The sequence below is a fragment of the Filicampus tigris genome, chromosome 2 (genome assembly GCF_054856515.1).
Source record: "Filicampus tigris isolate MCC_2025a chromosome 2, RoL_Ftig_1.0, whole genome shotgun sequence".
Lineage (NCBI taxonomy): Eukaryota > Metazoa > Chordata > Actinopteri > Syngnathiformes > Syngnathidae > Filicampus > Filicampus tigris.
In genome coordinates this window covers 31,650,210-31,677,634 of record NC_141218.1, presented here as the reverse complement: position 1 = coordinate 31,677,634, position 27,425 = coordinate 31,650,210, and the positions used below count along the sequence as shown (strand labels likewise).

The 27,425-nt window shown below is 39.3% G+C and overlaps 2 protein-coding genes across 7 annotated transcripts in view; both read right to left on the bottom strand.

Moving 5' to 3' along the window:
- Positions 1–7,684, bottom strand: part of LOC147152048 (centrosome and spindle pole associated protein 1-like) — a 30,262-nt gene extending 22,578 nt beyond the window's left edge. For 3 of the 6 annotated variants that reach the window (XM_086023543.1, XM_086023548.1, XM_086023547.1), the window contains exons 1-4: positions 7,254–7,411; positions 1,514–1,618; positions 1,240–1,303; positions 1,020–1,123 (exon numbers count right to left, since the gene is read on the bottom strand). In XM_086023543.1, coding sequence (XP_085879669.1) covers positions 1,020–1,123; positions 1,240–1,303; positions 1,514–1,612 — 267 coding nt within the window. In that variant the 5' untranslated portion in view covers positions 1,613–1,618; positions 7,254–7,411. Of the gene's footprint in view, positions 1–1,019; positions 1,124–1,239; positions 1,304–1,513; positions 1,619–7,253; positions 7,412–7,437 lie in introns of those variants that run through there. The other 3 variants (XM_086023544.1, XM_086023546.1, XM_086023545.1) reach the window with 3 other exon arrangements.
- Positions 7,685–8,370: 686 nt separating this feature from the next.
- snx25 (sorting nexin 25) lies at positions 8,371–25,799 on the bottom strand. Its single transcript, XM_086024022.1, has 23 exons — positions 25,660–25,799; positions 24,646–25,338; positions 22,899–22,983; positions 19,359–19,575; positions 17,990–18,162; positions 15,395–15,581; positions 14,910–14,980; positions 14,095–14,285; positions 13,807–13,938; positions 13,564–13,713; positions 13,348–13,473; positions 13,052–13,216; positions 12,312–12,443; positions 11,789–11,929; positions 11,549–11,662; positions 11,137–11,214; positions 10,730–10,813; positions 10,541–10,658; positions 10,280–10,346; positions 9,992–10,173; positions 9,730–9,830; positions 9,574–9,643; positions 8,371–9,490 (listed from the first exon to the last, which is right to left on the bottom strand). Exons 2-22 carry the CDS (start codon positions 24,988–24,990, stop codon positions 9,578–9,580), a joined length of 2,925 nt encoding a protein of 974 aa, XP_085880148.1. The 5' UTR covers positions 24,991–25,338; positions 25,660–25,799; the 3' UTR covers positions 8,371–9,490; positions 9,574–9,577.
- Between the last annotated feature and the right edge of the window lie 1,626 nt (positions 25,800–27,425).

Genomic DNA, 27,425 nt, shown 5'->3' with positions numbered 1-27,425 from the left:
TCAAAATGGAGTTTTGAAAAGTATACTAATTACTATCATTTCAGTATTTAGTTGAACTAGTACAAGTAAAATAAATTTGAAGTTGTTTTGCTCTCAGCTATTGTTTCAGTTTTTTACTGATGTTTTAAGTTTTTGCCATGGTATCGTTTGCTTTTTTGGTCTTTTAAAGTTATATACAGTAAAATAACTGACCTGTTTTGTCAGCCACTGCTTGTTGCAAACAAAGTTATTACTGCAAAATATATCTAGCCAATCTTTACATCATAAAAAACTATGGTATGTCAAATGAGATGACTACACATCACCAAATATGGTTCTGCTGTACCTCCACAAAAAAAGGCGTGCGACCAAATCAGTTCTACCAGTGCAAAAGTTAGTGTAGAGCCTAGGGATGTCACAATATCCAAATATCACGATACGAGAACATCTCAATATGAACCTCGCGGAACAATAATTATCACCATATTGTGGGGGGTTGGCAATACATATAAAAACCTCATGATACTGTATAAAAGCTCACGATATTGTAAAAAAAAGCTCACATTTAAAAAAAAAAAACAACAACAAAAAAAAAAAATCACAATATTCTGTTTTTGTAAATAACAGCATTCACAAAGAAATTGGCTTGGCCAGTCATACGCTCCTATTGGCGATTAGTGTGGGTCTTAAACATAGTGGCATCAAATTCAACTACACTGATAAACTAACCACCAGAGGGTGCTGGAACGGCACAAACGGAAAACAACTTGGGCTTTTAGATTCAGATTTGCTGCTATAAATATCGTGACATGCTGTGACAATTTTACTATCCGATATCACGATATTGTGATAGTAGAGCCCTGTTCATAAATTCAGATTTCCAAACAGTGCAAGCCACAGAGGATATTTCACACCGCAGGGAGTTGAACATAGCCCCTTTTCCACCAACAATCCCAGGAACATTTAGTTCCTGCTAATATACATTCCTGTCAGAAATACTGTGATTATTTGGGCACTTGAAATCACTACAAATCTGTCACCTGTGCAATGTAGCGTCTGTAGTCCATACGAAGCTCATGCTGAAGCCTCTTTTTCTTCTTTTCATACTCCACACCAAGGGGAAGACCCACATTGCTGCTTTCCTCTGACAGAAACATACCAAATGACAAATAAGCAGATGTGGCTCCTTTACATTTACTGCGACAAACACATCACAGAAAAATGAAAACCAACAATATGAATTAGTGTGTAGTCATGTACCTTTCTCATGCTTGGGAGGGATGTTCTCCTTGAGCAGGGACCCATAGCTCCTATGAGGTTTTGCCTGTCAGGTGAAAATGAAAATATATTTAATGACTTAAAAAAGTGGCTCACGTCTATAAAAAATAAACCTCATACAGCATTGCATTCGGCCTTTGCATAACATCAAACATTTGAGTGTTTGTCCGTGGACAGCAAACATTTGATCACATCATCGTCAGAGTTTGACAAGTGTAGCCCAGTTTTGAGGAATACCGTGTACCGACCAACTCACCTCGATTTCCATGTAAGGAGGATCTTGTTCCAAACTAGCTCTATCTTGAGCCACTCTTGCCTTACGCTCCCTGATGAAGAGTTCAAGCTCATCTTCCATCTCTATCTGGCAAAAGGTATTAACGTACCACATGAAATCACAAAAACATCTGAATGGCATACATGACCAGGAAGTCTAATTTAACAAGTTTATTGCAAAAGCAAATGATTAGATAAATCTGTGGAAATCATTACAAACTGCATCATTAATAATAACTTCTATAGTAGTGGTTAAGCGCTTATCCATTAGCCCGGTTCCACACAGAGATGTTCTTTATGGGCCCCGAATTATTGCATTTTCATTCAAATATTTCGGGGCTGAGTGGTTACAATGGAACCGCTTTTCAGAACCCTCTCGAAGGTGGTTCTAATGGCGCTTTTCAATTATCCCCAGAGAGCCCCACAACACACAACCTCTTTTGCTTTTCCATTACAACAGGGGTGGGGCGGGCCCAACTGAACTGTGCAAGCCTGCGCACTTGCAGCCTGTGTGGTTCTGCCATAACATTTCACAAGTGGCCAGTCTCAGCCACCGATTTTGCGCAATTCAAAATACGAATTGCTTTTGCATGATGTGGTGACGTCGCAAAGTACAGCCCAACAAATGCTCAGAAGCTTTCACATAGACCAAAAAAATCTAAGTCCTAAAGTTGTCGCTTAACATCCTCACTCTGTTACTGAAACCGTTTTAGCCATCTAGAGCACTGTCTCAAACTCACAGCGAGCTGGCATGCTAGTCAGATTCCGACAGTGGGGATTTTGAACCCAGCTCCCATTGACTCATCTTGCAAATCTACGCTCTTAGTCCAATGAAATGGATGAACTTCTCCTCCTCACAAGGTCCAACACAGACTTGGCACGTTCTGTCGCTCTCTGCTTCACCATATGCATACATACAGTACATACATGTAAATACATGCCGTATTTTCCGGACTATAAGCCGCAACTTTTTCCCTAGATTTTGAGCCATGCTGCTTATAGTCCAGTGCGGCTATTCTGTGGATTTTTCTTCCATCGCTCGGGGCACTCTAACCGGAATGACAGTACGATTCAATACATTTCCCATTGACTGGATGTGACTGCAGGTGGAGGAGTTCAACAGGCGAGGGTGCCATAGACTAAGTTATTGCATTAGGTACTGTAATGCTTTGGTTTTGTTTTCCTCGAGGTCCCTGAAGTGCACATGAATGCGATTGGCTGATGTTAGTCTATTCTGTTGTTTCGATGTGAAATGCTATTGTTGATTTACCACGTCGTCGTGTGTTAGATTGGCTGACTTTATTAACATAAAACAAGAAAGGCGCATATGTGGAATGTAGTAGAACAATAGATGGTGGAGTTTGGTGGACATTAGCTGAAAAACTGGAGCGGCAGTCGGCAGTGAAATGAAGATATGCACTGTTTATTTCCTCTTAGTTCTCTTCTGTTTTAATCAGCAACGTTGCCGCAGTGTTAAAAGGCATTGTTAGGAAAGAATCTGCTCAGGTACATACATGTACATTTACAGTTCATAAACGTTTTCAACATAGGTGCGGCTTATTTAAGTTTTTTCCTTTTCGAAAAATAGAGTGCTTACATAGCGGTGCGGCTCATAGCCCGGAAAATACGGTACATATGTTTTTATTTTAAATTCGTCATTGAAGTGATAACAAAAGCAAACACATGGGCTCCAGAGTATTTTTAGAGAATTGGCAGCTATTAAAAAAAAAAAAACTCTTTACTTCCTATACCAAGTGTGATCTCACTTGTCCCCGGATAAATGTATTTGTATGGCCTGAGTTGTAAAAACATATAAAGATAATGATCATAATATTCAATTCAATGAATTGATTTCTTCAGTTATTCAGAGGGCTCGATGCATGCTGTTACCATATTCATAAATGAAATGACACCCACCACACATGTACAGGGAGCTCAGACTGTCTGCCAGCAGTTTGATCAAATCAAAATAGAACAAAATCGTGCTCCATTTCCGGCAACAAATTTTAGGTGTGGTTCCAGCAGGCGTAAAGTTTAGTCTACTTTCAGTCCCCAAACTGCGCCAGGAACGTCAAAGGAAAAACTCCCTCTGTACGCCTGAACTCCCAGCATGGCGCAGGGATGAATTCAATATCTCAAACAAGCGCATTGAGGCTTGTGTCGGCATGAAAATCAGGATACATCCGTTTTACGCTCACGCACAGCTACGCTGTCTAGGAATATAGAGCCGAGATCTTAATGCAACTTTATTCCTTATTTTACATTAGATATAACGGAATACTGTAACTCGAGTTCATTCTTCCTATGTCAATCCGCCTTACAGATTGAATAAAACATCAGAATCTTCCTCATCATTCAAAATTTTAAAAAATCCTGGAAAACTGCAATCATGTTACAAAGAAACTGTAGATAACACCCAGGAGCGGAAGGCTTTGATTGTGGGGGAAAATGATGGTCTGACCTGGCAGAGGTCTGCTGGGAATATCTGGTGCAATCCCCTGTCAGAAGGAGTTTCAACTCCAATCTCCAGCAGAGCTTTGCGCATGTCCCATAGGACTCAATTGTTGTTGTAAGTTGGTCGGTACCTATGGTGGTGCAAAGCCCCAAACCCGTTGGTGGATAGCACGTGAGTGACCTCACCTCCACAAAATTCCAATTATTGTGCATATCGTTTTGTTTTGTTTTTTTGATTAAGAATTTGCATATGACTTTTGGTGGCAATTTGTCACAGTTTTCTGACATTTAGCGATGCTTAAGTTTTGTTATACAGTACCGCCTTAGACGGACAGGAATGGATGTAAGATCCCGCTAGCTCCCGTGGCTAATACCACTGCAAACGCCATTGCAGCTATTGAGCCAGAATTATGCTACGTTCACACTGACCGCTACATTAACCATTAGTGCGAGTTGATCCCACATTGAGTCAATGCAGATGGCGCGCTGTGGCGCGAAAGGGCAGCAAGTGATGGGGAGCGTGTGTGCAGCGCCACATAAATAAGAGCAAGTAAAACAACACGATTACGTATAAAGTCATACTACAAAATATGTCAGTGTTAAAGCAATGCATGGTGGAAATTTTGTATAAATGAACAGATAATCAAATTTTTTTCCATTTCAGATAATCTAATATTTTTTTCCATTTCATTCATAATCGGGCCGGCTCATGGCTCATGGTCGAGTGGTCGTTTCCCAACCAGGAGGTTGTGGGTTCGATCCCCGGCCATTGTGACCATGTCAAAGTATCCTTGAGCAAGATACTGACCCCCAGTTGCTCCTGATGCTGCGTCATCAGTAGGTAGATGAGGTACGGTGTGAAGCACTTTGAGTACCAAAGGTAGAAAGCGTTATACAAGTGACAGTCCATTTACCATTCATTTATTTATTTATTAATTCATAAAAATGAAAATATAAATATACCACACACAAAAATTTGTGTGATTGGAAAATTATTGTAAACATTGGAATAAGCGCAGCACGGTGGTCGACTGGTTAGCACGTCCGCCTCACAGTTCAGAGGTTGTGGGTTCGATCCCGGCCCCGGCCTCCCTGTGTGGAGTTTGCATGTTCTCCCCGTGCCTGCGTGGGTTTTCTCCGGGTACTCCGGTTTCCTCCCACATTCCAAAAACATGCATGGTAAGTTGATTGAACTCTCTAAATTGCCCCTAGGTGTGATTGTGAGTGTGGATGTTTGTCTCTGTGTGCCCTACGATTGGCTGGCAACCAGTTCAGGGTGTCCCCCGCCTACTGCCCAAAGACAGCTGGGATAGGCTCCAGCACGCCCCGCGACCCTTGTGAGGATAAGCGGTATAGATAATGGATGGATGGAATAAGCGCAAGTATGCGCTGGACTTGGTAGGGACGCGCTGCGGTGATCACACCTATCTGCCTCGTCCCCTTTTCACTCAAGGTTAAGCAAAATCGAACCATCCATTATCTGTACCGCTTCTCCTCACAAGGGTCGCGGGGCGTGCTGGAGCCTATCCCAGCTGTCTTTGGGCAGTAGGCGGGGGACACCCTGAACTGGTTGCCAGCCAATCGTAGGGCACACAGAGACAAAATTGCGACACAGCTGTGAAGCCAAAGTCAATTAGATTCCAGCTTCAGCAAATGAAAGACAATTAGCTGAACGTTGGCATCCGTCCTGCAACAGAAACTGCAGCTCCAGCGAAGGAGTTGATTCATCTTGTAAGTATATTTGCATTTACGTAATTACAGATGTTGGTTGTAATTTGTGCACGAAGTTTGACATTGGACAGCGCACAATAGGCAACCACAGGTGATACCAATTAACTGATTGTCTGACTCACTAGCGGCTTTTTTCTTCGGAGATCTACCGCAAAAAGAAAGGACACTTGTTTGTCAGGATGCTCCTCAAACAAAATGTGCCAAAGGGGAGAAGAAAAGAAAAGAAAATAGCGAAGAGATTGTGAACGTGTTTTTACTGTCCCACATGTCTTCTAGAACCCCTTGGGAGTGTCTTTTAAACTTTGATAAAACACATTTAATTTGATTTACCGGTATTTAATTTAGCCCCAAACAAATATTAACATAATAGATCCATTCTATCAACATGCAAATAAAATACAATGAATAAAGAGATTAATGGTTTACTTATTACTACTACTATTACTATCATCAGTATTTGCCGCACGTTCTGGACACGGCACTAGGCCCTGACATTGCATCCTAATAACTGATATACACTGCTCATTGAGTAGTTTGTTCTGTGGCCATGCATTATTTTAAAAAATATTTTATAAATTTCACATGACAAATATGCGTTTCCATCTTCAGGTAAAAGAAGACAGAATTACTATCCATGCACTATACAGGCCTCCGAGGAAGACAAATCTATGCACCGCAGAGAAAGAAGAAGTGAAATTTAATATTTGCAAATTAATTTATATGAAGCCAGCGCTGCGTGACATCAGGACCGGATAAAACATAAAAACTGAGCTTTTTAGTGAAACTGGACCACCCCAGGCAGTTGGATGATCACATAAATGTCTTTTAATGAGGTACACGCCATTCATATTCAGCAATGTGTTTTTCAGGTGCCTGAGTATCTTGTCACAAGGTTGTGCCAAACACATCGCAACATTAAAAAAGTGTGTTGTTGATGGTTAAGTTGAATGAATCCAATTAAAGGTTTTATCGCAAGTTTTTCTTAAATAAAAACGGCATTAAATAAGGGGTTTCCTTTTCAAACATTTGGGTGCCTAAATTGCCTGGAATTACTCATATCCAGGAATCACGCTAAAACGAGTTAAAATTGGGTAAATTAAAGCCTGTTTTGGTCTATTTCCATTTAACCATACGGTAGTAGATACTGTCCAATCATTCCCAGCCAAATATATGCGGTTACTGCCTCTTTAATTCCCCGTTGTCAAGCAACCACAATGCAGCCTTAAGCACCGAGCAGTAAGCTATGGTGATCTACAAATGGCATTAAACTGCTTTATAAATAGTAGCAACCACAGCTATTGTCTTGGTGGTACTACTAATTGACTGTCACTGGTTACCGCATGTTGTGCAAGCTAATACAGTAATGCATTCCCAAATTTTAGCTTTAGCTAGCCAGTTTTCTTGAACAAAACAGCCATGGCGAACAGTTTAACTTAACAAAGCTAAACGATACCTCACGTTCAATAAAATATTGGCATGTCAACATCTCACGCTGTTAACCTAACTTAAACAACTTCGTAATATGCAACGTTTCTTACCTGCTAGAAAATGATTTGTACCTCGCAACTGTTTAGTGGCGCCTTGCTAGTCTTGAATATCAACGGACAATGTCAGTGCAAATTCCGGTGTAACTTGCCAAAATAAAATGTCATTTGCACATTTTGGGGATTGGAAGACGAAGAAACACGGATTTTCACGTTTAAAATGAAAATAAGTACTTACCGACTAAGCCTTAAATTATTATCCTGCAGCGCATGGCGTGTAACTTAGTGCCAACACTCACCGACCTGCTGGTGGCCAATCAGGACAAACAAACAATTTACGACGCCTGAGCTGAAGTCAGGCGATGTACCGCTTCACTGTCAACGATAGCTTTTATTTTTGAAAGCACGATGCTGCCTTTCCTTCACTTAACGGTCTCTTGTGTTGACAGAATCAAACCCTGGTGGATGGTGGCAACGACTGTTACTGGGATACTGTGCTAAAGCCAATGTCCCCCGGGGTGGGGGGGGCAACACTGTTTACTCAACTCCTTTCCTACACACTGTAGGCAGGTATCGAGCCGTTTTTGGTTTAAAATGTGTTTAAAACGATCAGAGATGGGAAATCCAGGTCCAGAAAGTAAAAACCCTGCCAGTTTGGTTTATAACTACAGGTACTTCTACTCAACCGGCAGGTAAACGAGCTCAGTTGATCAGAAGCACCTGTGGCTCAAGACAAACTGACAGTTATTTTCTGGCCCAGAATTTCCCATCTCTGAAAATTATTCACTCTTCATTCGTCGTTAAGAATGACGTTGAAGGTCAGATTAACCATTTCAAATTGGTTATGCTGCACAAATAGCATTAGCTCAACCAGTATAATTTCATTTTGTTGTCTTACTTGCTTGTGTTATTTGCGATAAAATACATTTGATGCCTTCAATGTGTCAAGGCTTACGCCTGCATCAAAATGGTACTCTTTAACACTACTTTCAGTACTTTACTATAGCTACTTCAAACTCTAGAATAAGATATTTGAATGGAGTTAGTGTATAGGGACTTAAGATCCATGTTACTGCTATTCACCGTGTATCAGTGCTGTAATAATTTAAAGCATGATCATTAAGTCTCATATTTTAGTAGGTCATTTTTTAAACAAAATACCAAATGGAAGGATTTTTTAAATGTATTTATTGCTTATATAAATGCTTTCTAAACAATTTTGGTAAAAATAAAATCTATCAATAATTATAAATAAAATGATCACAATGACCTTTACATGGCATTATATTGCACAATTATAAGCCTTAACAATAATCACAGAACACAAGTGTTGCTCAGATTTTGTGTAGCAGGAATGTTGAGAGGTTGCGTTCAACATGTTTGTCACCTTAAAAAGGCAACGAGCAACCTGAACCTCATTTGTTTTGCTGCATTTAATAAATGTCTACATATAATCAATTTGAACATGACTCAACAACCCAGTTTTTACTTTCACAATTTTGTTTTTGCCTTCTTAGCTTTAGATCAAGAAACGATCTTAGCTGGTTGTAATACAGATCTATCTGGTGTTTGCTGCTAATGATAAAGAATAAGTGGGTCTCACAGTTTCTAAATGTTAATTCACACGTTGCTCTTGTGTGAATGTCAGACTTCTGGAACAAATGTGAACTGTGTACTTAGTCTCGTATGAGTGAAAATAATCCTAATCTGTGTCGTTCCAATTTGTACCAGAATTAACATTAGTCCCTTTCAACCACTTGCCAGTCCAGCATTTTCACATTTCACAGTCTTACAAGTGGAATCAGCATTAGGACCAACAACTGCTTTGTCAGGCTATATTGGTAGGTAATGATCGGTAAACTTTAGAAAGGCCAACATAGCACATTTTTGTCCCCTCAGTTGACTATTTCTTTATGCAACCACTAAAAAAACATATGGTAGAAAATTGCTCCAAATTTCATGAAGATGCCTTCACTTTTGATCATGTCTCCATCAAACTCAGATAATCTTCAAGGCTCATTCTGTGCTCTGGAGATACTACCACCTGTGCAAAGATTTGTAAAAGTACAACAACTGGACTCTAATATTGACCTCATAGATGTTTCCAATAGATCACGACATCCTACTCCCACGCAACGATAGGGAGTATCTTGAAGTTGCCATTTATGATAGATGAGAAAATAAACAGATGAATAAAGTGGCAATGCTTGAAGGTTGTCACTGAAACAGAACCCAAACCCTGTTTTTTTCCAACTCTGGGTATGCTTTCATCCCAATCCTGGCAGCAGATTCTGCAAGAAAAGCCACATTTATTTTGGGGGGGTGAAAACATGAAAGATAAAATAGCACAAAAACTGTGAGCGTAAAAATTTACTTGTTCATATGTTGTCAACTTCTACTCTGAGTTCAGAACACACTTCCTTAAGTAACATTTCCATCAAGACCTAAAAAAAAAAAAAAAAAAAAAAGACAAGTTACGCTTGCAAAAACAAAAAAAGATAATCACAAATAAGAAAGCTAGTATTCTTACATAGAGAAGATGTTTGTTGGCACTAGCTTCCTGCAGGGCATTGAAGACCTTGATGACTCCATAACGGGCATTCTGCTGGCCTACTAGATTTGCTAATGCATCTGACATACAAAAGGGTAACATGGGGGGGAAAGTTATCCTTCACTGTGCATCTTGCATTTAGGTTTCAAACTTAAATCCATTTTTAAATCATGTAGTTAATTAATTCACTCAGCTCATTCTCCCTTTTTGATACAATGCCCCCCAAAAATGTATTTGCTACCTGGAATATTGTCAAGTAGTTTTTGTTGAGCCCGTTCCTTGGTTTCAGTGCGTTCAGCATCAGTTCGGACATTGACATGTGGTGCCAGAATCCCGTTGGGCCAGAAAGTGTCCTTGAAGACATTGATGTAACAGACCAACATCTGTTCCGAGAAGATCCAGTTCACTGTGTCCCTGATCTGTCTGCAGTTGGGCAGGACAAAAAGTTCAAGTGTGTATGCACAATACCGTGTTCAGATTTACAGATTGTTTGTTATTCGTATCATTTGGACTTTTCACTTGTACTCACTTGTTGATAGTTCGTCCAAATGTCACCTGGACTAGTGCAATAAGAGTTTTCCTCACCCATTTAAACACTGTGGGTAGATGAACATAAATACATGCATTTCAATTGAATATTCAGGGGAAAAAAAAGTACCCAGAGGCTTACAGAATTAATTTTTCCTTCTGAAATGGACACACATCTAGAACGAAAGCAAGCAAGCCTGACATCAAGATGGAATCTTCAAACTGATAAAGTGTGACTAGTGACAAAATGTGATGCACTCACTTCCTCGGAGTTCAAATATCTCGCCAATGAGCATAAAACAAGGTTCAGCCAGGGCGTCCCTTCTCCCGTCTGTCTCGTCACCGTAATCTGACAAGTCGCTGTCGTCGTCTGCCTCCTCCTATAAAGAGCAATGACAGCACATGCGGCACTCACAGTCCAAATGCTGGTCTGAGAGGTATGAGTTGCTACCTCTGTATGAGAAAAAAAATCCCCAGGAAGTTTCTCCAGGAAGGAGGCCAGAGAGAAAGAAGACTTCTTCTGAATGGACATCACCTTCAACCATCAGACAGGAGAACAACGTGAATGTATTGTATTGCGTCTGTCATTCAACACCAAATGGATTAATATATTAAACATAAACAGCTCTTAGTAAAGGTGTTAGCTTTCATCACTTCAGAGTATCATGATAGGAGTAAATTCAATGATGGGTGGCCCTTGATGACACATTTATTCAGTGTGTTTTGACAAAACTAAGAAAATCGTCAATTAACTTGAAAGGTTGGTGTGAGCTAGTAGCCACAGAAATGACAAAACTGACCATGTACAGTACATATTGTTGCTTCTTTGAAATAAGAGAATGGGGACAAATTGGTTACCTTTAGGTGTTCTGGAGATGGACTGAGGAATGCATAAAGTGCCTCTGACTGACACAATCGCTCATCTGTCAACAGACGCTGCAAACACATGAACCGCATTTTGTAAATTGCTGAGCTGCCCTGAATCAAACAAGCTCTCAATTGATCTGTTAAGTCAATCTTATTTATGTAGCCCTTAGATTGACTTAAAGTGAATCTATAGTTAATGACAAGATGGATCTGATGGATGGATATTGTTGAGCAGTTTCTTTCTGTGAGCAACTATAATTAAAAAAAAAAAAACTACGGTACAAAAATTAGATCAAACTAAAAACGGTTAAAAACTAAAAAAACTAAGTCAGACTATTGCTGTGAAACATTCTAAATATTGGTCTAAGTCTGACTGCACATTATGTACAGTTTTCACGTTTACCTGTAAAAAGGTATTGAGCTGAGTTTTGCTCTTGTCCAAGAACTTTTGGTCGATAGATTTGAAGGGAAGTTTGCTGAGGGATGGTAATTGGAGTTTCTTCAAAGATGGGAAACACTAAGAGAACAAAACTGCAATTACTAGTCGCAGTGATATTGTACAGCACATTACTGGCACAAGTAATGTACTTTGCAATAACTTTCTAAGTGGTTACTGGAATTAGTGTGTTAGATGTTGCATTACCTCAGTCAGTTTGCGGTGCAACATATGGAATTCAGTAAGTTTTCTTTGGACGCTCCAGCGGCTGTTAACTGTCTCCTCACCTTCCAACAGGTCGACACAGACATTGTAACAAGCTACAGTTTCCCCGCCTTCTTCTGTAGCCTGAAACACACAGACACTTATTAGGTCTGAAAATATTTTTGCCGTTTTAAAATGACCACGGTACACATTTACCAATTTTCACTAAACCCTGTAGTCTTCAATGCATCATTAGATAGCACCAGATAAAAAGACACTGTCATTTGTGAATGCTTTCATTTGACGAGAATGATTGTGGGATTGTGCCGTTTTGTGAAAAAATGTCATCTGAAATATTTCTCATGCAATCAGTCAAGAGGTTGCCAAACCCAATCTTCCCAGTGACATTTTTTTCTTCATGTTTCTGCCTACCAAAAGAATGATGTGGGACATCAGTTGGCTAATTATGTCAAGGTAGAGTCCAATGTGTATGATAAATCATATATTGCATCCCAAAACAATTTACTTCAGCAGCAGTAATTGTAGCCCTCCAGTGACCCAGGTTTTCACACCACCAGTCTGTCCTGGTGATATGTTGTTGAAGTTCACTGTGCTCTCTCTCCATGGCCCCTATTTCTTCTTTGAGTTTGCTCACAATCTAGAAACACAGAAACAGTTTAGGCGGCATGCTAAGCGCCAGTTAACGTCAAGTAATAGCATTTATAATTTGCAAACGCCAAGATTTTGATTTAGAGTGGCTACTGGCTTGTGTTAAAACCATCTGTATCTATTGTATTAATTCAGGGGTGACAAACACATTTTTGACACGGTCCTCTTTGTAGTTGTGCACCCCCCACAGAGGACCGTAATGAAACCAAATGCCGTAAATGTTTCATCGTCTCATCCTATTATTACATTTACACAACAAATTGATGGATTACTGGTTTTCAAACAAGAAGTCAAGGATAATCATTTGTACAATTATTGTGTAAGTTGCTGTGAAAAGGGTAACAAAAAAATTATTGTAAAATTTCAATATTATTTACTACACATGACAATTTGAAATGTTGGTAGACATTTTAGCAAGGATCATGGAAGTTGACACGATTTGCTTTCGTGGGCCACATAAAATAATGTGGTGGGCCGGCTCTGGGCCCAAGGCATTGAGTTTAACACCTGTGTATTCATTCGATCCATACCATCTCAAAGCTCAATAGGTTGATCACTAGTTACAAAAACGGTGATAATTTATCAATATTCTCTTACCCTTTTATCTGGTTTGGGTGCATTCTGAATAGAGCCCAAGGCTTGTCTCTTGTACTCCAGTTTGTCATACAGCTGGTGAAGCTTAGTAGCAGCGTAGCTGGCCTGTTCATTGATTCCTTTACTGCCCTCATCGCACACCTCCTCTCCGGCATCTAGACCCCGACACTACACCCCAACACAGAAGAATTTCTGTAAGACATAGAACTCGAAATGTATCCACACCTAAGAGGAATGTAAACACAGATGCATGGGCAGATATTGTGCATTCATGTTAGGTTCACGTTCATGTGTCTGACCCCTTCGTCCTTCTCCTCACTGCTACACCGTGACTGGCTGTGCTGCTCATCTCGTTTGATGAGCCTTTCATAAAGATCCGAAACCAGGAAGGAAGGGTAGTAACGCTCCCTCATGGTCTCAGCCACCTAGAACATGACAAGTAGAGAACTGAAACTGTCGAACATCTGGACATCGCTTGTCTTTAGCGCTCATAGTTTTATGAGTGGAAATTCAACCTGTTCCTGTAGTCTCAAAAAGACTTGAGTTCCTCTGTTTCCCACTAAGCTTTGTTGGATCTCTTTCAACAAAAACCTCTCCACCGGAATCTCTCTGCTTTCTACAAAGAACTTCTGGTAGATTTCCCCAACAATTTGGGGCACCTCAGTCTGTTAAATATAAATAAATAATGACACACAAACTGTCGTGTATTCAAACTTCCGTTGAGTTAGTACAGTGAATATTTTTGGCAGGTGTGTCACCTTGTTGGCAGTTTTCAATGTTTCCACCAATTCCCAGAAGCTTATCAGAGCTCTCTTATCAACTCTCTCCATGTAATCTCTGAAATGTTCCCTGTAACCTGGATTGCACATGATGTCATCGAACAGGAGAATCTGAACATGAGGAAAAAGACTGATATGAGACACATGAGGTTTGGTCCACCAATATAATAAATAATAATTCAGGCTTCATTCTGTGAGATGCCCCAGAATGATTAGGGTCAGAATTTTTATTCTGAAAAAAAAAAAAACAAGAAAAAAAAACAGTACCCTCTGGCTTAGAGGCTCGTCACTGTCGTCAGTTCCTCCATCTTCATTGTTCTCATAGTTTGGTCCACCAAGTAGCCGGATTCGTTTCTCACATTGTTTCTTAGCAACAGTCAGCTGATTGATGTATCGTTTCATATCCCTGGCCCTTAGCAGGTCTGCCTTCATGGCTGCTGATTCTTTGCCTTTGCGCTCTGGTAGGGACAAAGACAGAGAAAGAGAGCGAGAGAGAAAGATAAATGGTATCTTCCCATACATGAATAACATTAATTATGAATAATCTGTAATAATGAATAATCTGTAATAATCTTCAGGGTAATTTGAGCAAATTTGTTATTTCAACAGTGCATATTAAACTAGTAGCCCTTTGTGTTAATCCGTGCTCAAGATATACAGTAGCTCTCTGTTTCCAAAAGGTTGCTGAGCCCTGTTTTAGAGGTTGGTATTGAAGGCACATGCCTTCAATAATAATACAATTCAGTAACAGATTTGAAAACAATATTAAACTAGAAACTGATTCAAGTGAAACTAACAAACTATAGAGGGTTTAGAGCCCAGACCTTTTTTTTTTTGGAGGGGGGGGGGGGGGGGTGCACCACATAACACATTTTGGTAGTGTTGACTATGGAAACATTTTCACAAAAGTAAAATATTACCCTTTCGATGAGGCTAACAATTTAAGCAGTAAGTACCAAATTTAGTAAAGCTGACACTAAAGTATAACAGCACAGAATGAGAATTAAGACAAAAAGCCTGATAGAAATGTAAAAAAAAAAAAAAAAAAAAAAAAACATCTTAAGGAGAAGCAACAATAGTACCTTTCTGTTTCTTGAGCTGAGGCAGGCTGCTGATAGTGGTGGCATGAATAATTTCTACCACTATCTGATACCTGCAGGGAGGAAAAGTTTGATTGTTCACTAAATAAAGTGCTGTTTTTGGATTCATGCAGTATTATACAACAAATATGACGAACAATCATTCTGTATCTTTTGAAACATAATGTAATGAGAAAGTGATTGGAGTATGAGTAATATGTCTGAAGTTAGCAAATATCTTGGACTAATGAGACAAAATGGCAAGATGAATTTTTCTGCATTGAGGTGTCTCATATTGCCTCCGAGGCACTGTCTGCTTCCATGGTAACATCGGTCCACAGCTGCAAAAAGATGAGCTGTTGACACTGTTTGCTCAACGGGTTTGTGTAAACTGCACTCCGTATGTAAGGACAGTAGGCCCGCATGTTTGGCAGTGTCCTGCCATTGGAGCTATTGTGCATGTGGTGTGCATTAGTTCAGTGTCATGCCTGAGTTGTTTGAGGAAAATGACATCTGTGGAAGTTGATATCAGCTTAATGAAGTCTTCATAAGAGGCAGCATAGGTGTAAGCTTTCTTCTGCTGCTCAGCCTGCTGCTCCCGCTGCTCCATTTGAGAGAGCAGCATCCTGTTTATGGAGTCGGGGTCGCTAAGAACTTCCACCAAAGGCTTCAAAACTGCAGTACACATGCACAAAAAAAGAAAAACAATTATCACATTCTCTTGCGGAAAAAGACATCAGTTGACAAATGCTGCAACATTAGGTCTCAGGTGACATTATCTTGTAATAACAAATCTCCAATTGAAGTTATACTTTCTACTGTTGCAATTGTTTACTCCCAAATGCTGTAGATGAAAATTCTTTGTAGTGTGCTTTAAATAATGAGTTTGCAGTGGGAATATATCCAGGAAAACAAAAGAAAACAAACACTTGTTAAAATGTCATGGTCTGGTGATGTATTTTGGTTCAATTTTGAACATTTATGAACATTTGACACATCAATCTAAATAGTATGTCCAATTGAAAATCTCTGAGGTGAGCTACCAAGGGCGATGCTCTAACAAACTTGACAGAGATCAAGAGTACTTCTGAATGGACAAATACTGCCAGGTCAAGATGGGCCACACTGACAGACTCATACCCTGTGTTGCCAGAGTTATCTTGAAAAATTAACTTATTTACTTTACTGATTACTTGATTTTAAAACTAACAAATTTAGATTACACGTTACTTTATTAATTACTTTCAACAATTCCGCTCAACCTAAAAATGGCAACTGATTTTGCCCATACTTTATTGGAAGTGCATTTTTAATAGTGATGTTTAAGGTTTTTATTGAAAATAAAATAAAAACAGTTTTTCTGATTTAAAATAACTTTTTTTTTTTAAGGGGGGTCTTTCTGGATTTCACTTAACATAAATGGCTTACTATATACTGTATATAAATAACTATGTATATATATATATATATATATATATATATATATATATATATATATATATATATACTGTATATAAATAAATAAATATATATATATATATATATATATATATACATACTGTATATAAATAAATAAATAAATAAATATATATATATATATATATATATATATAAAACCTTAGTAAGAAAAATAAGTATACATGGTTATAATTGCTATTATTAATATTGTTATTATCATCATTATTATTGGATTAATTATTAATATTTAATACTATTTTATAATGAAAACATAGGTCAAAACCCTTTTTAACCCTCCTGTTATGTTGTGAGTAATAATTGACCCGTTTAGAAAATCAAAGGAGGAAAAAAAAAAAAGGATTTAACTTTGTCTGCTGGCTGATTTTTTTTTTTTTTTTTAAATGTTTGTTTCTTAATATTAAAAACATTGCGTTATGTGATTTTTGGGGGGTGGAATGATTAAACTGTAAAAATCAGCATGCTGAATTGCACTATTAAAATACAGGCAGTCAATTAGGACACAATATGGGTTCGAACGCTGTAAAAAAACAGCAGACAAAATAGCACTGTAAATAAATTTGCGATGTAGCAAGTCGGCAAAAGGTGAACCGCGATAAAGCGAGGGACCACTGCACTGCAAATTTCCATAGGTGTTGTTTATTGCTATTTTCGGCCCTGAAGATAAACATTCGAGTATATGTGGTGATATCTTAGTCCAGCCAATGAATAATGCATTCAATCTCGGAACAGTAACTTTAGTCCGACTACTATTTTGAAAATAGTGACGCACTAGATTACTCGTTAACCCATTATGGCCGGGAGCGTATAACCGCGTTTCAACCACTAAAGCTGGGAGCGCTCTTGCATCTTTCTACCCTTAAAGCCGGGAGAGCGTTTACGTCATTTTCTTTTTTTAATCCAATTCTCGGTCTCTTAGCCAATTAAATGCGTCAGAATACACACGTGACAGTGTCGTGACCCTTCGGAGGATGTTGCGGAATTTTTCAACGGTGGACACAGTGACGATCGCGGGAGCTCTGAAATAGTAACAGCAGTGAAAAAGACGACGCTCTTGAGGACTTTGAACCAGTGGAACTTGGCGAACGCGATACATGGTTAAGCTATATGTTTGTAGACAATGACGATATCGACGTCTTTGTAACAGAATAGAGGATGGTCATTACCACTATTTTTTCACAATTAAAAATAGTGCTTCTCTTGCACTGACACTATTTTTACATCTTCGATTGAAACAGGAAATAATAATAAACTCGGGCATGTGCGAAAGCCACGTGTCTAAGCTCTCAAATTCTTTTGGAATTATCTGCTACAGGTGCTGAATTTCTGGGAGAAGCTCAGGTTTAAGAGGGTGATTCTATAGTCGCCCTTGGGTTTTGGGGAGATGATGAGCGCTTTGGGCCTGAATGGGTCAATCAAAATGGCTGCTAAAATGAAGTCACACCGGCATCACTGCTCATACCCCCTGCAAAGACTGAACATGGTCAAATCAAAAGGTGCTATGCGGATTTTGCAACCATGTTACGGGTATTTGATTTCTGTTTTTGTTTTACAAGTTATAAAAGCATTGACATGTAAACACACACAATGACTGATAAACAAGTTACCTTTAGTAGTGATCACTTCTGTGAGGCAGCAGCGTAGTGTGTAAGACTTTGCATCCTTTTGTGGCAGCAGACATAGCAGCAGTATTCTGGCTACACAGCGGAGGAAGGCCAACTCTGACTCCGGATTAACCAAACATGGATGGAGAGGAAACGGCCGAGCTCCTTCATCCGGTCTGTCCATATATAAAAGACACCCAATGAAGAAGGAACAGTACTGGTATCCTGTCATCTTGACACAAATTGCTTTAAGCCCATATCTCACTGAAGGTTTGAATGTGTGCACGCAACGAACAATGTTTTTTTTTTTCAGGGTTCGTTCAGTGTTGCAAACACGTTCGCCAGGCATTCCCAAACTGCTTTAATGGTTCCAAACCGTTTTTCTTGTCGCCATCAAATTTTCAACATGCTCAAAATTTGTTTGCGACAAGAAAAACAGTTTGAGACCATGAAAATTGTTGGCGAACGTCTCTTTGACCTTGGATGAACCCTGTCGTAAAAAAACATTCCCTACATGCGCACACACTTGCAAACTTTCACTGCTCAGTGAGATACGGCCATAAAGTCCAATTGACAATCCCAAGCCCTGCATTGAGTGCCGGTGGACACATTTAATTCTAAACCATTTACACAAAAGGGAAGGCAGATATTAAGGCTTGCCTGGCTTTCCATGATCATGAAAATAGTTGATTAGTTAAATGCTTACCCTTTTCTGTAAGTGACGATGTGTGTGGAAACAGAAAGTGAGTATAGATAATGTTTTAATTTCACTCCATTAGCATAAACAGGGAAAATATGAGTACATCAAACACACCACAGGCTACCACAAAACCATTTAACAAATGTTTTCTTATAGGTTTACACCAAGGGTGCCAAACTCATTTTTGTCACGGGCCACATCGTAGTTGTGGTTCCCTTCAGAGGGCCATTATGACTGTGAACCCAAATATATGATCCCCACATATATATATATATATACACACACATATATGGACATACAGTATCTATACTGTACTTACATATACACATTACACAAATACGTGCAGTGTGTGTGTGTGTGTGTGTATATATATATATATATATATATATATATATATATATATATACACACACACACACACATTATACAGTACACACACACACATGTTTTCAAAAGTGAAGACAATTAGCAATTTTGGTATTTTAGCACGAAACAAAGTCAATGCACATAATTTGATTTAGTCTGCAATATGAAATGATATGGCAGGCCAGATCTGGCCCCTGGGCCTTGAATTTGACACCTGTGGTCTACACTCTATCACACAAGCTTTCATGATCTGTATGCTATGTTGCTTGTTTTTATGAACATAAATGAATAAGTAGAAGTGTGTACCTTGCAGATGCCGCCTTGAGGCCAGTGAAGTGTGTATGTAAAATTCGGATGGTGTCATAACACACCACGTTTACGAGATCTATATTGGCAAGTCGACATCTCAACTGCCCAATCATCTGCCACCAGTCCTCTAACAGCATGGAGTACAATTGGCCCTCATCACGACTCAAAGGAATGTACCAGGACAGGATGTAGTCTCTGTAGGCATAGTCCAACACTGTGGGTAGACCAAATGTCTTGATCAAATATATTTTACGGTTAAAAACACAAGCTTTAGCACAGCTAGGAACAGAAAATATCACAAGAAACTGTAAGATAAAAATATATTCACATTACTGTATACACAAATTGGATAATGATACACATAGTTAACAAATGAATGTGCATATCCTAAGCCTAATACAGTCCCCTCCAAAATTGTGGGAATGACAAGGGCAATTCCTTTGCTTTTGTTGTATACGGAAGACCATTTGGGTTTCAGATCAAAATATGAATGTGAGACTTAAAGACAGAATCGTAGCTTTTATTTCACGGTATTTACATCTAGATGTTTTAAACAACTCAGGGCAGAGCACCTTAATGTTGAACCCACACACTTTTCAAGTGAGCAAAAGTAATTAAACATGTGACTGATGTGTATTTCTAGTTGCTCAGATGTTGCCTTTCAGATTGATTGCTTCAACATCAGATACTGAAAACTGCATTTGCTGGGGCAAGTCTAGTCTCGTCCTGTTAGGGACTAGTGTTGCACCAAGTACACGTACCACTATCCTACCGTGAATTTTTGTTGGCAAAAATGACACAATAGCATAATTTCTCATTCCTGATACTTGAAGAAATAAAATAAATACAAAATCTGAGAAGAAGCGCCAACTCTGACAAGGCCACTCTGAAGCGTGTCTGCCGTTGCACGAAGCTGGAAGCCCATTTGTGATGCGTCAGCCGGCTAAATCATTCTTATGCAAATAAATAAATAAACAAACAAACAAACAAACAAACAAATAAATAAATATCCCAGTCTGGATATTTTTATGCTGGCACAAAAGGACAGTGTGTGCACATTTGAGGCGGTTTCCCCAATCGCCCCACTGACGCGTGCGCGCTATACATACTCACTCAGTGCATTTTGGCGACGGAGTGCACGCTTATTCATTTCATTCGCAGGAATACTATTTATTATTGTTGTAAAACACAATAAATACGGCCGGTTGGGCTCCAACTATCATGCGGTCGCTAGCTTAAAACACAGAGACGTATTTATTCTGCGCATAAAAGCGAGTGGATAACGTTAGATGCTTGTACTTGAATATGTGTCTTATAGTTTGTAATATACTCAACCTTTGTGGTGCATCTATAAGTCATAACAGAGGTAAAAACTGACGTGACTCCTATCTGCGTGAAACACGAAGTACATTCAAATACAGTCGGACATTTCAAAAAGAAAAAAAAATCCATCAATGCATTAATTGTTCATACTGCAAATATCTAAACAATGTGGTCTTTATAACAATCTATAAAAGCTGACGTACAAGAAAAATGGTGGGGGTGAAATCACTTTCCTATTTTACTTCATTTCAATCAGTGGTTCACCTGCATGGTCACTTATGTTATAATTCATAATCAAATCACTAGGCTTTGAGCCTCCATTCTGAATGTTTTCCTAGTAATTGTAGTTGGGAGATCAAACTTTAAATATTCAATGAGACTTTATACTGCCCAATTGCTGAAACAATAACAAATCTTTTGGTGCCGTAATACTAAAGGGCTGCACAATATATAAAAAAATATCGCGATAATGGCCTATGCAATATGTATATCGCAAAGCCATGCAATAATTTTCTTATGGAATTGTATGCTTTTATCTGAATTTGACCAGTCAGATGCAAATTTAAATGCGCATCGCCATCCAATAGTTGGACATTATCTGGGGAATTACAATTACCGGTAGTTAACTAAGAACACACTGAGCTTGCTTATTTTGCCACATGAAAAATTTTTTACTTCTTTCATTGGATAATAAAAATGACATTTCTTTAGGCACATGTTAAATATCGCAATAATATCGATATCGATATAGGCAACATCCATGTCGCATATTGCATGCTTTTCGTGAAGCCCTACCTAATACTTGTATACAGTACTGTTTCCGTATAAATAAAAAAAAAAAAATCCGTAGTGTGTAAAAAAATATATTTTTTAAAATGTCCTAAGCCAAGTTGTCCAAACTACGATCCGGGGACCATTTGCGGCCCACCACCATTTTTCAGTGGCCCACGGCATATACTAAGAGTGACATTTGACACAACCCACAAGGGTGTCAATAAAATAGGTGCCACTGCTACTAATTAATTGGTTCATATACTGTACAGTATCTCTAAATATGCAACGATACAAATAATTTACTATTAAAATAAGACTATGAATCTTCAAATTACTGTGGTGAATAAGAATTCAATAAGAATTCAAGCAAAAATCATTTCTTCCACTTTCTGCTCTGTCTCCAATTGCGAACATCACATGCGCGGCTGATTTTAATGGGAATGAGGTGAGCCGCTTAGATTGGCTGGGAGTTGGCTGGGTTCCATCCCACAGCGGTGCAAACGGTCTATTATGCCCAGTTCTACCTGTGCAAAGTCTAGGAAAGTACCAAAAGAAAGACAACTCCACCCACGCGCAGTTAGACTGCGCTTTACACTAGAGTTGTGTCGAGCATGAAAATAGGGCCCAAAATTTTGTGCTATACAATATTAAAAAGAATAGAGTGACAGTAGTGTAATTTTTGACCAATAGTCAAGTATGTATAATATTACTAATAGCATTTCTTTCCAAACACAAGCAGCAGGTTCAAATAATACACACCCTCTATGTAAATGAGGAAGCAAACAGCTTCTTAGTTTTGCAACTCATTTTGCCAGCACGTTACACAGGCCTAAGAGTTAAAATAGCAAGGTCTGGTTGTGATGACATGGAAAAACAAAGATCCATCAGTCAGCAGTTTTTTAGAAGCTGAGGTTGTTGTGACATTTAGAAGAGCCAGTGCAACACATTTGACATTTGCTGAGCTCAAAGTAGTAACACGGGAGTCTACTAGTAGCCAGAATGTGCAGAAAAAAAAAAAAAATCTGAAAAAAAAAATATTGTCAAAAGAAAAGTGATGACATGATGAATCACTTAACAACAAATTGAATTAACCAGTGAGGACGTGAGATGAAATATACCAAAGAAGATAGTCAACAATTACATTCTACTTAAGTGAAAATACATTTGGTATACACTGGAGTTATCAGTTAAAAATACAGAAACACAGAGAAATACATTGGTAGATTTCATTTGCAAAACATTTATAATAATAAATTAGAATAAGAAATGCAAGAAACACAACAAAGGGAACATAGCGCCTAGATGTTCCTGAAGAGACTGATTAATATATTTTCCTTTAATGATTTAGTAGTACATTTGATGCACATTATTTACAACTTTAACTTTGTCCTGCACACTGCCATACGAACAAATTAAAGAAAAACAAAATTCTTAGTTTACCTTCCTTTAGGGCTTTGTCCAAATTGTGTGACACCACCACCCTCCGACTATGGCTCGATTCTTGCACTGGGGCCAGAAATCGAGTCTGGAAAAACAGTCAACATCAGTGTATTCCTTTCAATAGGTGACATTGTGAAAGAGCAATGTAAAGGTTGGGGAAAATGTGTTAGAGCGAAAAATGCAGGATAAAATTAATTGACAGTTTAAGACTTCAAGTAAAAGAAAATGCATACAATATGTTGATTTTCTTTTCTACAGTACAGGCACCATGAATAAGTCATTGAACACAAGAGTAACAAACAGCCACTGCTTTTGCCCATAAAAGCCAGACAGCAGAGACATTATCACTTTTCTTCGAATGACTCAGCCAAAATGTAAAAGGCTGTTCTTTGTTGATGAATGCACGTGGTCCCTTTTCACAAATCAATTTAATTGCAAACCTTAAAGCGGAAATCAACCCAAACGCATTCTTTTCAAGAATATGTTTAATGCAAGCCAACTAGTTGAAAATCGGCATTCTGATTCATATTGCATTTGTGGAATTTGAGTTAAGCAGCAAAATCCACCCCTTTTTAGCCATCACAGGGGGCTGCCATTTTGTCACTTCTGTCAACTGAAAATGACATCACAACTGCTCAGGCTCAGGCAACAACCAATCACGACTCAGCTTCAGAAAGCAGGTATTGGTCGTTACCTGAGCCCTGAGCAGTTGTGATGTTGTTTTCAGTCATCAGAGGTGACAAAATGGCCGCCCCCAGAGATGGCTAAAAGCGGTTGGATTAACCGCAAACGCAATATTTATCAGAATGCCTCGTTTCAACTAGTTGGCTTGCATAGAACATATTCTTGAAGAAAATATGTTTGGGTTGACTTTTCTTTAAGAAATGTACATGGAGCTCACTGAAACCAATGCATACAGTTCAGCGCCACACAACAATATCATACATCAATCGGCCATAACAATTAGCTACGATTATACAATACTTGTATTAAAAATATTAAAACCAGCTTTTGCAATGATAATATTGGTCGGTTTTAAATCAGCACTGCCACCAAGTTACATACTATGTGTGTTATTTACAGTGATGTATTAGACCATCATAGGTCTAATATTTACCTAATTTAACTAAGAGGGGCAAAATACTGAAAACAACTCTTGAGCCTGATATGTGCAGGTCTACGCCACTACAAACCACAAGAGTAATAAAAAAAGATTGTTAAATCAGCACATCTCTGATAGAAATATGCAGGGTTTTATGTAGTTTATATTAGAATACATTTCCCAACATGACTAAGCCAAGCCAATTTTACAATTAAAAAAAAAATCTCCCTGCACACCACTACACAAAATTTGTCGCAGAAAGTATGAATACTGAAATGATTTACTTACAAACAGATAAAACTCTGTGAGAAATATGTGCCTGTTTAATCCAACACAAAGCTAATATACAAACAGGGAGTCATGACTTATTCTGTTGCATGAATGGCATCAGGTGGATACAGAGGTTAATTGTACCGTTTGCCATCCACTGGAAGTGCATTTCATTGTTCTGCCTGTCACTATACACCACTGGCAGATATATATGAACAAAGATTTATTTGTAGTTCAAAAATAATGTGTGTAGTAACAAGTAAGACAAAACACCCTGTCTGCTAATAACTGCATTTGATTGTGCAAGTTTACCAAATGCTGTGGCTGGTGGAAGGAGATAGCCTGTCTTAGTTTGAGATGGTAGCAACATCTTACCATGAGCTTGTTGAAGAACATCAGCTGTTGGACTGAATGTTTTCTGTGTCTGTCAAAGCAGCTGACTTTGAGAGGACTCTTCCTGACTAGCAGAACAAAGCTCCCAGCCAAGAAACACAGTAGGGCGAATGACACATAAATGAAGAGCTTCAAGAAGAAAGAGGTAAGGGACAGGCCTCCCCATGACAGCTGGAACACTACTGCTGCCACCACACCCAGAAAAAAAGCTGGGACAAACCGGAAAGAGGAGCTAAGAGAAGAGGAAGAGCTGGCAAACATGGGCCCCTCTCCTGCACTGCTGCTCCCTCCAGTCTGTTTTGTTGTGGTAGATGAGGGGGTGGGCATACTGCGACCCCACCATCCATATATGTGCCACTGCTGGTTTGGCAGAAAAGTTGATTCCCTTGTCCAAGTTCCGAGTCAGAGAGGTAGGTGCACTCTTCTATACCCTCAACTACAACATTGCGTTCAAGAAGCGGCATCCCCGCTCCGGCATCTCCTGACCGACCTACTCCACTGTGTGCCCCGTTCCTAACATCGGCCCGCCCGCCGGCGACAGCCACGCAGCACCGTCACTTCAGTCATCCACAGTATGGTCAGCACCACGGTTGAGCTTGAATGATCGATAGTGGCACACGTCTTGCAGAAAGATACCAGGCGGAATGAGAGGAACGGAACCACAAGCACCGTCACCTTGGAGACAAATGGATAGAGGTAGCTTAGTGACGGCGCTAACCCGGATAGCGAAAGGCTAACACACGATGTTAGTTGAAGTTGTTAACTATAATCAGCATGACATGAATATTCATTTAACTATCTGCAAACTCGTTTACGAGTTAGCCATGAAGCTAACGGCAACATACTACAATACTAGCCAACTACCCTCCTCTTTTAATAAACAATTCAACACCAGCTAACATTAGCTACTTCAAATATCCTTTCAAATGAGTGGTCGATAACATTACATCCTCACGTTCCTCCTCAAATAAGATTGAGTCGAGCGAATGCAATTACATTTTAACTTTTAAAAAGTAGCTTTGATCCAGCGAAAAATTATCTGCAACAATTAGTTAAAAACAAGCTGTTATTCTTCATCGAGCTTCAGCTGAACGACAATCTGTCTGAACGAGAAAGATTGTCAGCCAATCAGCTGTGGCGTTAGCACCAGATGGTGTGTCTGTTTTAGGTATCAGCACACTCCAAGAGGACGGGACTGCTCGCGGTAACGGGACTATGGATGTGCTCAGTGGAAGAAAAAAAAAACGGTAATGGGGAAGCGATTGATAATAATCAAGTGCACACAAATGTGAACGTTTGTATGTTGTATTGCCGGCTGTGGTCCTATTAAAATAGATACGAAACAAACAGACACCTAATCTAAAGAGCAAGTCAAGCTTCCCCTCACAAACACACACGGAGTACAGGTGCAGAAGCAAGCATGGAAGCACAGATTGGATTGGAATAGAATGGCTACCTGTAAACTTATTCACATTTTACAACTTAATTTATATGATCAAAAAATGTTTTCAAATGTAAAATTAGATGTTGATGTGAGGGTGGTGGTGGGGGGACTTTACAGGTTTCTGACGGTGCTATAGCACCCCCTAGCCCCGGTGTACAGTAGCGCCGTGCCTGGACACCTTAAACAAATTTACACGGGGTGGTCGGGGAATGGGAATTGTGAAGATTGAGGTTACTTTTGTCACTGTTTCCATCCATCCATCCATTATCTATACTTCTCTATCCTCACGAGGGTGCCGGAGCCTATCCCAGCTGTCTTTGGGCAGTAGGCGGGGTGTACCCCGAACTGGTTGCCAGCCAATTGCAGGGCACACAGAGACAAACAAACATACACAGTCACAAACAATGGGCAATTTAGAGCGATCAATTAACCTACCATGCATGTTTATGGAATGTGGGAGGAAACCGGAGTACCCAGAGAAAACCCACGCAGGCACGGGGAGAGCATACAAACGCCACACAGGAATGCCGGGGCCGGAATCGAACCCACGATCTCTGAACTGTGAGGCGGACATGCTAACCAATCGCACACCGTGCCGCGCAGTCTGTTTCCATTAATAAAAATAAAAAAACATGCAAGGGGGTGGGTTGGTTTGTACTTTGGTTCAGATAATTGATGGTTGGATGAATGTTCCCGTCATCATTATATTTCATTTATAAGAGCAATAAGCGGCACTTGGCAAAGTGCATGTACAGTAATGGATGAGCAATGAGTCCAATATTGAGTGGGAAAAAAGATCACATCAACGAAAGTCCAATGCTGAGCGTTTTGAGGGAGGCAGCCGTGGGGAGGGGGAGTTGGTGGTGCTGTAAAGTGCATCGCACGTCCATTTTATTCCAGTAGATGGTGGTAATGTTCCACATTTTGTAGGCAGTCACAAGTATTGGACAAGTCATACTGATGTACAGTACAGGTACATCATCCGTACGTCTACACAGTTTGGATATTCATTAATGATTGTAATCACAGGTAATCCAAGCCCAATTTTAATATTTTTCCTGCAGCCTCCTCAGACGAGAATATATTGTAGATGGAGATTTTGTAGAAGAGTCCAGCGAATGAGTAGTTGTAACAGGAAGCCAAATTGCCGTGTTATCTGCTATAATCTTGATAAATCTGTTTTGTTAACAGGAACCACGATCCCAACGACAAACGTGTCTTAAAATACAACTATTGATCGCTACTATTACACACATTGTTAGAAATATATACACTCTACAAAAATATAAACGCAACACTTTTGTTTTTGCTCCCATTT